At 35.2% G+C, this 11,283-nt stretch overlaps 1 protein-coding gene across 2 annotated transcripts; it reads right to left on the bottom strand.

The window, feature by feature from the left end:
- Window positions 1-230: 230 nt before the first annotated feature.
- Window positions 231-11,233, bottom strand: ocm (over compensating males). Of its 2 annotated transcripts, none has more exons than XM_069051315.1 (6): window positions 11,099-11,233; window positions 1,570-7,515; window positions 1,390-1,516; window positions 1,132-1,338; window positions 802-1,080; window positions 231-750 (listed from the first exon to the last, which is right to left on the bottom strand). In XM_069051315.1, the coding sequence occupies exons 2-6, from the start codon at window positions 7,494-7,496 to the stop codon at window positions 547-549; spliced, it is 6,744 nt and encodes a 2,247-aa protein (XP_068907416.1). In that variant the 5' UTR covers window positions 7,497-7,515; window positions 11,099-11,233; the 3' UTR covers window positions 231-546. The 2 variants fall into 2 exon arrangements, with proteins under 2 accessions (XP_068907416.1, XP_068907415.1); XM_069051314.1 differs by lacking the exon at window positions 11,099-11,233 and adding an exon at window positions 9,712-10,526.
- Between the last annotated feature and the right edge of the window lie 50 nt (window positions 11,234-11,283).

Raw genomic sequence — 11,283 nt, 5'->3', positions numbered from 1 at the left:
TAACAATTTTTTTCGTTAATATATATTTCTGTTTCCTTAAATGTAGTAGGTATTTAAATCTTCACTGCACACATATACTCGTATTAACTAAATAAGACACATGACTAATTTGCTCAACGACCCCAAACGCCACCCCTTTATTCATACATGAATTGCTGCACATGCTTTACCATCTCACTTAATTCATTTTTAATTGTTTACCGAATTAAGGGTTATCAAAATAAAAGGCGGGTAGTAAATGATTTTATTCAATGGAAAAATAACAAACATTAATAATATAACATATATTTGGGGACTTCCCACGTTCAGAACAAAATGGCCTACTTACAGAAGTATGAAACGAACATGCATAAAGCGTTGTGATATTTTGTGATATTTAGTATCGTGTTTATATACATATAAAAATTTCAATTTGTACAATCTATTGCTAACTTCATGTAAACAAGATTACTATGTAATTCTGCAGTCTTTTAACAATTCAGTTAATTTACAAAACAAAACTAAATTACCTATATTTGATCACAAAAAAAATATGAGCAACTAGTTCTATTTCATTTCAGTTATCAACACTTTGTTGGTGTTCAAAACCATTGATTTTCCTGAAACGGGCGATTTGTCCCCCAAAGTCCTAAACTTCTTCACATCATCACCAGTTTTCAGCAAAGAGCGCCCGGATTGTATCAAAAGTTTGGGTTTTAGTAATGACCTGTCATCATTTTTCTTGTAAATGGAACTGGTACCACTTTGGATCTGCAAAATTGATCAATAGTGATGAACCATTCAACGATTCAAATGTGTTACCCTTCCACTCTTACAAATTTTCTTAAACCTAGGCGGACTCGTATTTTCTCTGCTCGAAGCTTCGTCTTCTTCATCAGAATCCTTAATTTCTATGGTTTCTGACACTTTCAAAGTAACTCCTTCCTTACTTTTATCGAGAAGCCGAGTGTCATCTTTTTTTAACGCCTTACGTCTTTCCTTAAGTTTTTGACAATTGGTGCGAATTATATTTTGCAAGTCGGCTTTTTCGGATTCATAGTTTTCACAAAGTTTCTTCAATATGTATATTTCAGACGTCGCCTAAAATTTAAAGTGTAACATGCGACAACAGTACAAAAAGCAAAAATGTACCCATTGCAATATATCCCCAGGTTCGGAATGCTTCCTCAACTCTTCATTCGACATCAAAAATAATCCAAAAAGTCGGATCATCACATTTTCACTTTCTTGCACGTCTTGGTACGTTTTTAAAAGTGTCTCCACCGAAGACACTTTATACTTTTGTAATACGTCGTCGGGTATGGAATCTTTGTCGTAAATGCCAAACTCACCACACAACTAAATTGAAAAATGAACAAAACGGTATTTTAGGAAACTTGTGAAACTTACGAAAGGGCCATTTTGAGAAAAATATTTTAAATCAACCGGTTTATTGGTGTTTAGATCTACATGCGTCATAATAATCACGTTAATTTTAGACTCTTGGGGAATCGGACAGAAAATTTTGGACAAATAGCTGAAACAGATGTTTTGAAGTTTTCCAATTACATTGAACGAAGTAATACTTACTGTATCAGCAAGTGCTTTGCAAATGTAACGTTAGGAAATCTGTAGCCTTTAGTCTCGTTGGGCCAGAACACTTCGATAGCTTTACTGTCGCGTTGACAAGCCCCGAAATACCCCAAATGAGGAATATTGGTAACGATGTATCTGTTGATATGTCTTGACTTTACTTCCTCTTGAGTTAACTCCTCCACGAATGGCGGACAAAGCAAACAGTTGGACATATAGTCCGACCCCACGTCCTTATTTCCATCAGAAACATCAGCATCTACGTCACCTACAGAACCCGACACCTCATCGTCATCTTCCGTTATGTCTATGACAATGGTATTGGATAGATTCTTAGATTTCGTGAGCGATTCGTATATCCAAAGAGGACATTTCTCGTTCACCTTCTTTCCGACCATTTTGTTAAAAATTTGAGTGTCTATCAATTTTCCTTGCAAGTATCTTAACGTCTCGATGCTGTGTTGTTCTGTTGGCAAATACGGTCCAATGAAAAGGCGGTCTTCAAATTCCGGCACGCAGAAAATCCCAAACATTGGATGCTTGTAGTGATCGCTAAACTCTCTATTCCTCAACGTTATCGTTGATTTTATGTTATTTGACATTTTTACGACGTCCATCAAATCCGTGTACTTAATAGAATAGTCCGGTTTGACGAAGGACAAAAACGTGAAGTCAGAATTTAGATAAATCATCCGCCATCTAAAGTGTTTACCCACTTTGGGTAACGGAGCTGCGATTTCAGTTCCTTCGCCGTAGTACAGTTTACGTTTAACAAACTCCTTGTTGGTCAAAACCAAAGTTTTATTTTTGTTGTGCCTGTCCTTGTGGGTACACTTGAGACTTCTACTGGGAATTACTTTTTGTTGGCCAGCGCCTCGACCCAATTCCAACTTGGAAACGATTTGCTTAGAATGTGGTTTAAGTGCAAATTTTTTAACGCTTGATATAACACATTTTGGCTTCTGATGAGCTGCGATCGGTTCAGATAAAGATTGTTTCAGGAGCGACGGAGACTTCTTTAACTGTACAGTTACCGCTGCTTCTCTTGGCTGATCCTGCTGAGTTTTCTTAGAATTAATGATCCTTTGTGGTTGCTTCTGAACAGGTAAATAGTCTTCAGAAGACTCCGGACTAGACGAAGATTGCACTTCTATAGTCTCTTCTTTGCAATTAGAACTTTCTTCTTTCACACGAATTTCTGTCTTATCAGTATCATGGGTCGACTCTGAACTTGACAGTTCTGCTGCTGCTGCGCTTGCACTAGATTCATTAAGTTGTGTTCTCGCTTGGACTTCTAGCTTTGGTGTTGGCTCCTTTACAAACAACTGTTTCACGCCTAAAATCTTCTGCAAATGCTTTACATTTTTCTCGCCGTTTGACCCTGTCGATTGTTCCATTGGTTTAATTTTTGATTTAAGGGATGCTATTGTCTGGAGACTTGGAACAAACTCGAATTTTTTCCGATTCCCTTTAACCTTCGCGATCGATGACAGTGATTTAAATGGTGGCGACGACAGCAACTTAATTTTCTTAACTCCCAACGTCTTTGAAGGTGATAAAGTATCCGACGTTGCAACGGGTTGAAATTGGGTCGTCGTTTCTGATTCACGTTCGAGTAATTTACTAAGTATAACTGGCTGCATTGGTTTGCTGTTTCGTCTCATCTGCGATGCGTTGACAGGTCCAGCTGGCTGTTTCAATTTGTCGTCAGTTCGAAATTGTAACGGTTTCAGAATTGAACTAGCTTGTGACTTGATTCTATCGTCTACTATAATTTCCTCGGATGTAGAAACTTCTTCAATGCTGCTGGAAAACTCAGATGAGCTGCTAGGAGTTACCAATTCTGATCTAGTTTTTGTAATACTCGGTTGAAAACTGTGCAGAGGCAATTCCGTCGATTCAAGGTTCAAATTGCATTGTTTTCCACTCCCTAACTCATCTACATTTTTACAATCCGTACTTATCTTCTTTAAGCAATATCCAGAAATCAAGAAGTTATTTTTGGTAGGTGTCAATATAATGTGCATTTGTTCTCTTGGTCTGTCAGGAGGCAAATAGTCTCCCAAAATCCAATTTATGAGTTCCGACTTGCGCTGTACTTTTCTAATATCGACAAAATGTTTAGGTGGAAAATATCCTGCTGCGTTGCACAGCAACGCCAATGGTCTCTTTTCTCTGGCCCAAATCGATATTTTTCGCTGATGAAAGTTTTCGATTAGTTTTGTCCACGGCAAAATTCGGAGATATTCTAAAGCAGCATTTCCCTCCCCTATATATGCCAACATATCTTTATTTTCTTGGAGATGTACCCTTATCTCTCCGTCAAAAATACGATGATATAACGTGGGCAGCTCGAAATTCGTTTTCACCACGTTAGGTTTTATCTTTTTCTTCCGCCTCTGAAGGGCAAACTCTTTTTCTTCAACATTTTCCGAAGATTTTGTAACGTCTTCTCGAATATTGAAAGATTGCTTACGCTTGCTAGCCCTCTTAACAGGTTCTGCTTTGATATCTGAGTGATTTTTCGCTTCGTCAAGTTCAATCTCGTCCATTTGCTCTTTGCTTGAGTCAAAAGTTCGAGTTTTAAAACCTATGTTTTTAGTACGCAGCTTTTCGTTGTACAGAGGATCTTTGTTCCTGACCTTGTATTCGGGGAAAATTTTTCGTATCCTAGCACAACTGTCATACCACGATTTATTCAAATCTTCTTTCGTTTTAATAATCCGAATTTTGGGAATGTGATTGACCGTTGCAATTGCGGGTGCGTAAACGCTCTCCCCTTTGCAATAACAACTGTATTGTTTATGATGCAGACAGTAAGGTACGATGTTATTCAAGCTCAGTTTTTGTAGAACGACCGAACAATTCTTAAACTTAGTTTGTTCCTTTTCAAGTGCCACCGGTTTAGGTTCGTCTAGAATTATGTCGATATCCCCCACGTAATCTGTGTATTTTTTCGGTAGTTTAGAAGTTCTTCTTATTTTTCCGGTACCCACAAGTATCACATCGTTATCCGTGTGGATCAGAGTCTGAGTAAATTCTCGTTCTACTTTGGCTAAATCTTTCTTGGCTTTATCCTCCAGATGATTAACAGTATGAGCAGACAAAGAATTATTAGCGTCACTTGACGCCACGGGTGGACAACTGCATCCGAACATGCATTCAACCAACTGACAGTGATTGGAGAAGGCACTCTCGCAAAGTAAACTCTTGCAAAGACATCCCATTTTACAATACGGTTTTGAACATTGTTTATCATCTGTTTCATTTGTTCCAACATCTATTACCTTACAGTTGAGTCTAAGTAATTCTAAATCTAGCTTTTTCCTTTTGATCTTATTACGACCTCTGCCCTTAGGTCCTTCAATCAATTTTTTCTCCGGTTCTTTAACAACCGTGTCATCTTCCTTTATTAATGTATTTTCGATTTCTTTTATTTCTACATAACTGATAATGTCGTTAAGCACACCGGCAATGTCTGCTAACGGATCTACTTCATTCTTAGTCGTAGGTCCTTTATAAACTGGTGGCTGGAAACGTCTTCTCACAACCATTTGTTCTTGTTTATTATTGTATGCAACATGAAATTTAAACGATTTTGGTTCAGTAGTAGTTTGGTTTTTTGGTTTTAATGCACTCAATGCAAAATCGACTCTTTCTTCGGTGATCACTGGATCATCAAAGACTGGCAACAAATGTCGCAGGGTCGGATCAACTGGTTTGTTTATTTCGGGAACAATCTCCAAATAAATTTTAGGTAAGGTTTTTAGTTCCGTAACCCACTGATCTCTGCTTTCTACATTTTGTAACTTAATCTTTTTACAGAGCGGTCCAGGTTTGTACTTGACGGCACAATTTTTATTCTGCGTTAAAGCCGAAAGGAGAGATGGCTTTCTGTTGGTTATTTTTCCAGCTTTTGGTGTGGCTGAAATGTCTGATTTTTCTTTAGCATCGACAAGAGACATATGTTTATTTTTGAACTCGCAAACTATCCAAATTTTCTTATTGTTGTATATGACAAAATTATTTCTATGTGGAGAAATACTTGTATAATTATCTTCACTCAGTGAAGCTCCTAACTTATTACAGTTTTTCGATGAAGTCTCCGTACTTGCTTTCATTTTTTTGCTGTATGGAGCTGCATTTTTCTCTGTTGTCTTTAATTTTTCAAAATGTCTTCTCATTTCTGCCAAAGTTTTGGCTTTAATTAGTTTTGGTCTTTCCCTTGGTGGCACATCCTGCTCGACGCTGCTTTCAACTTTCGGCATTTTGTTCACAACATTATCGTACGGACTTTTTTTAGTATTTTCAATAAGCCCCTCTTCTGCTCCCAATTTGGGAATAGGGTAACTTATTTTCAACTGGGAACTCTCGTTCAAGAAATCCTCCAGTGAATCACTGACAAACGGTGATTTTTCGTTATTTTTTATGGATTTGTTTATACCGGGGTCTTCGTTAAAGTTTTCGGAAATATTCTTCTTCACTGTTAATGTGGCCGGTTTTTTTTCGGAACGTGAAATTCCCAAATTATAACGACTTACATCTAAAAATGGCATTTTCCGTCTATAATTTGAAAGAATTGCTTTAATTTCCTTTCTCGGAGAGGCCTCCTTTTTCTTCTTGTCGTCACAAAGTGAGCTTTTGGCATTATCATTATTTAACGTCTCCATTTTTTCTTCACTTTTACTGTTACTGTCACTCACAGCCGCAAATCTTCTCACTTCGGTCTTTTCTGGTTCCAAGACGGGTGTCAGTCGATCTATACCTCCTGTTACGTTCAATATTATAAATTCCGTTTCATCTGTTAACGACACAAGTGAACTGGTATTCGCAATGTGGTCTTTAATATCTGAATTTTTATTTTTGTTTTCTGCTTCATTCTTAACACCGTTACTCTCATCACGATCTTGAACACCGTTACTTTCATCACGATCTTTAACACCGTTACTCTCATCATGATCTTTAACACCGTTACTCTCATCACGATCTTTAACACAGTTACTCTCATCACGATCTTTAACACCGTTACTCTCATCACGGTCGTAATCATCTTCATCATCATTGGTATTCAGAGATGTGAGTGGATTTACATCGCAGGACTTTCGTTTCTTTTTTAAATTATGGAAAAACATAGATTTCTTCTTAAAATCTGGGAGATAGCCGCTACTTTTTTTCATATTTCGCAAAGAAGAAAGTTGCATCCTGAGTATACTTCTTAAATTATCTTCCGAATTGGGTAAATCTTCCACGGTGGTAGCTGCTATTTCCTGTTCTAAACCGACAGAGTCTGCAGAATTGTTTGAATCTGGTTTGGCCAATTCCTTCCCACTACACGTTGAAGTTTCATTTTCTAAATGTAAACGACTTTTCGGATTACTATAGTTATGGTCACTTATACTGTAGAAATCATGATTACTCTTCGGCGGCTCTTTTTCACCACTTTCTGCATTTTCTTTAATTTGATTAGAATCTTCTTCTCGTACTGTAACTTTTTCTACGTCAGGCACATCAACTTTTTCACTTTTTTTACTATTTAAGCCATCCTTCGAGTCCCGACATGCCTCCACCTCCATCTTCAATTCTTCGTTGAATATTAAAGGACAAAGAGCAGAACTATTTTCATTATTATCTCCCGTTTCTACTTGTGATTGAGTGTTTTTAAAGTTTACGTCGCTATTAAAATCTACACTGGAACTTTTGGTTTCTAATATCACAGAGGTATCATTATTTGCGGTGCTTTGTTGTTCATTACAGTTGCAGTTTTCTTCTAAAGATGGTCGAGGAGCAGTTTCTTCGTCAACTTGTTTAGACTGAGTGGTTTGAAGTGATTTATACAGTTGCAATTTAGTTAGTAAATCGTCACAAGACAAACCCGTTGATTGTAAAAGTTTCTCTATCATTTCGCAGTTGTCTGGAGCATCCATTTCTACTTTTTCTGCACACCTGCAAAAAACTTACCTATTGAAAGGGTTGTTATTTCATTTAGCGTGTAGCGAAATATGATACTACCGTAGGTAATCTTCACATAACCTCACAGTCACACAAATTATAGGGTCTTAATATACCTAAGTCGCATCAGACTAACTTCGATACATTTTCTCATGTTATTATTATCACAGAAAAAATATCAATTATATCCATGCTTACAAGGTCAACAATTGAGACAATAGATCTTGAATCTCTTAATTTTTTCAATCTTTAGATTAAATACATATATACAGAGTGTTATGGAAGTCCACGTAATAAATTTAACCAGCAATAGGACTCGCTGAAATAAACATTTTTTTTATTTACCATTTTTTCCGCAAATTCTTCAAAACAGAGATAAAATTAAATATAATATACACGTCCATTGATAACAAAGCACGAAAAAAAAAAAAAATTACTCGACTGAAAAACAATAAAAACAGTTAGTATTAGAACAGCGATCGTCCTTTCTTCAAAAAAGCTGTAAAGTTTCTATTGCACGAAAATATTTTCACTCATTCTTTCGTTTCAATTGATAATTATCCCATGAGTGAAATGTCAAATATGTGATAAATGTCATAAAAATGTAAAAAAATATTCGATTAAAAAAAGATCAATATGTAAAAAATGTTTATTTTAAAGAATTCTATTGGTGATTAAATTTATTACGTGGACTTCCACAACACCCGCTATAGGACATGTATAGGAAGTAATTAATTTGCTCTTAAAAAAATTGTGACGTGGACCTATCACCTTCGCATTCGCGCATTAGGACACTCGAGAAAATTATCGACGACATCTTTCTTATTGTTTGATATAAATATTTCTGAACTAGGCAAAATAGAAAAGAAACATCTGCAAATTAATTCCTAAATCTTTAACAACAAAACAAAAGCATCTGGTAAGTTTCTCCTCATCTACAATCTTTATTTTTTACAAGACAAAATTTAACAAGAAGTTCAAAAGCACAAAAAATTTGGCTTCAATTCTTAGTAAATATTTCCTTTATTGTCGAAAACAAATAGTAGGTACGATTATCATATCAAATTATTACTATGAACTCTGAAGTACACTTTATTGTTCAAGTGAAGTAAAGTCTACAAGTATTTTTTTGTGGAATTTGTGTAATTTGTTTGTTACGTTTGAACACGTATATTCAATTAAACTCGGTATTAGGTTTTTTGAAAATTTTATTGCCAGTTATTAAGCAAAAACACTCAATGAATTACACCTACATATCGATATTTTAAGTGTTTTACATAATTTCAACACCAAATGAAATCTTTATTAAAACGTACATGTCCCAGAAATTATTGCTACATCTTGTACAATTGATTTTTGCATTTTGGTTCAATTACGTAAAATTTGTACAACGTATCAATAACTTCACCACTCAGGAATTTCCTTACATTCATAAAATAAATAAAAGAAAAGATATTCCGTACATAACGATCACACGTGCTTATGGATATTGATTCCGGTATGGAGTAAACATTTCATTTTGGTTCTAAGTTCTAACGGCATTTATCGTTTTTTGTTAAATGGTATAAAAATGTCACTTCGAAAACGATTTATTTCCTTGTTCGTTTTAATTAAATATCTGTAAAATAACTTCAATTTTATTAAAGAAAAATATGGAACACACACTTGTATAATGTGTTGCATAAAGCACCGTAGTGTAACACTGCTAAACTTTAAAAAGACGTAAAATAGAAGGTGTAAAATTTTATAATCCACGTATCTTTGGATTTGGTAAGGATGATTATTACTTGTTACTTATTATTGATTTGAAGGGGAATCTACTGATCGAAATCTATTATTACCTTATAAGTGTATTGAGGAGCTTTATTTAAATGACCTAATTTACTCTTTTAATCATTAATTGCAGTTAATAACTTGTAGTCCGGAAGAAACACTACAATCGATAGAAAAATAAACTCGTATAATTAATTTATATTGGCAGTGATATATGTCCGCAAGAATCTGAAATGTCATCCAGGTCATGGCAGTCTTCTAGATCTACTCACTAATTCTGTAGTAGCACAGGTAATTCTGTAGAACCGTTCATAATCTGTCTTTCACAAACAATTCTTTTTTAATAACTTTCAATTTGAGCCTACTTCACACCACACTTCGTATTTCGTTATTAAAAACATCCTACAAAAGACTTACCTGATGGTGTCAACCCAACATTGACGAAACTTCTGGATGCTGTACAATTTTTCTTCAACAGCGTGATATTTACAGTTAATTTCCGAAATTACATGATTTTGATCATGCAAGCATTTCACCGGTTGATCATGTTATGCAAAATGCGATTTTTTTTGACGCGTACTACAAGTATAATTTTTATTTTCGTGTACTGAACAAAATGGCGGCAGGATCACATGTTGAAGCGGAAACGCGCCAGATCCAGATGTTTCCTGTGCGGCGTATTTAAACCGAAGCAAACGAACGCGATTCTTTGTAAGCCAGTTATCACCGACGCAACATGATGTTTGCACGGATTAAACCTGCGTCCTTGACGTTCTCTGTTTACACTAAATGGATAAACATAGAATTGTTACATTTCAAGGGAAATATACGACTTTTCAACAGTCTCATCGATTATTTGTGAAATTTCGTGGGAAGCCTCTGGCTTGGACTGTCTCAAATCGCCAAGAGGTGGCACTGCAACATGGCTGACTACCAAGATAAAAATGATAAAATGCATTGCCTTTCGAACCCACGTCAGCAAAATTGGAGTGATATTAAATTTTGAAACTGTCCTTTGGTTTAAAAAGTCTGATTATTTTTTGCGAATGCAACATCTTGTCGAGACATGACGTTGTGTAATACGATAGATGCAATAATTTATGTATCATTTTTTATCGCACATTAGCTCAAATGAAAGTATTACATAATGTATACCTGCTGACTTTCTGGTATTCAGGTATTCAGATCCATTTTTTATAGCCCAATGTCAATCACGTGACCATCATGAACAATAAGTTTTATGACAATATTTTGTACCATTATAGATTATTAGTAGTATTTATGAAAGAAGTTATTTTTTTTAAGTTTTTGTATGAATAATCATTAATAAATAAGTATAAGATTTCTTAAAAATTAATTTCTCTTCAACGCATTGATTCGTGGATATGAGCAACTTCCAAAGTTGGTATACCTGCAGTAGTGCAGTTTATATTCTGTTGGTCAATGATTTCAATGCCGGACTGTGTCTTTCGCTAATTGCCAATACATATTTAAAATTCACATTTTGGAAAAAAGGTCATCGATGGCTGATACCAACATCTACTTTTCATTAATTTTTTTACTTAAAAAAAATAATATAAATTTAATTTTTGGGAATTAAATTTTTGGCGATCCTGGAGAATTTTTGAAGTGATAGATAACGGGACAAAAACAATTATTGTTATTTTAAAATAAATATTTTATATTATATGGTTGGCAATAAAAATATGTTGTAATAATGGCGATTAATCTTAAAAATTTAACTTTCACGGTAAACATCTGAGTCATACGTGAGTACGGAAGTAATGTGGTATTGTAGACTTACCCTTTGTCATTGATTTGTACTTTTGTTCTTGTTTCTGTTTGTTTCTAACGAAGTTCGATGTAGTAGAAAAACGTATTTATTTATCGGTGTTAAATCGTCAAAAACAATAATGGCGACTGCCATGTAACGGATGTTCCGGTATAAACAATGACTTATGGGTAACATGACGAGAAATGTCTACCTAA

Source organism: Tenebrio molitor, chromosome 6, assembly GCF_963966145.1.
Source record: "Tenebrio molitor chromosome 6, icTenMoli1.1, whole genome shotgun sequence".
Taxonomy (NCBI): domain Eukaryota; kingdom Metazoa; phylum Arthropoda; class Insecta; order Coleoptera; family Tenebrionidae; genus Tenebrio; species Tenebrio molitor.
Note: the sequence above shows the minus strand (reverse complement) of the source record. Positions and strands in the feature narration are given on the sequence as shown.

Coding starts and splice junctions, on each gene's coding strand:
- ocm (XM_069051315.1), bottom strand. CDS start 7,496: ATGGATGCTCCAGACAACTGCGAAATGATAGAGAAACTTTTACAATCA. Junction 1,339..1,389: donor TTTCTCAAAATGGCCCTTTC/GTAAGTTTCACA, acceptor TTTTCAATTTAG/TTGTGTGGTGAGTTTGGCAT. Junction 751..801: donor AAATTTGTAAGAGTGGAAGG/GTAACACATTTG, acceptor TCAATTTTGCAG/ATCCAAAGTGGTACCAGTTC.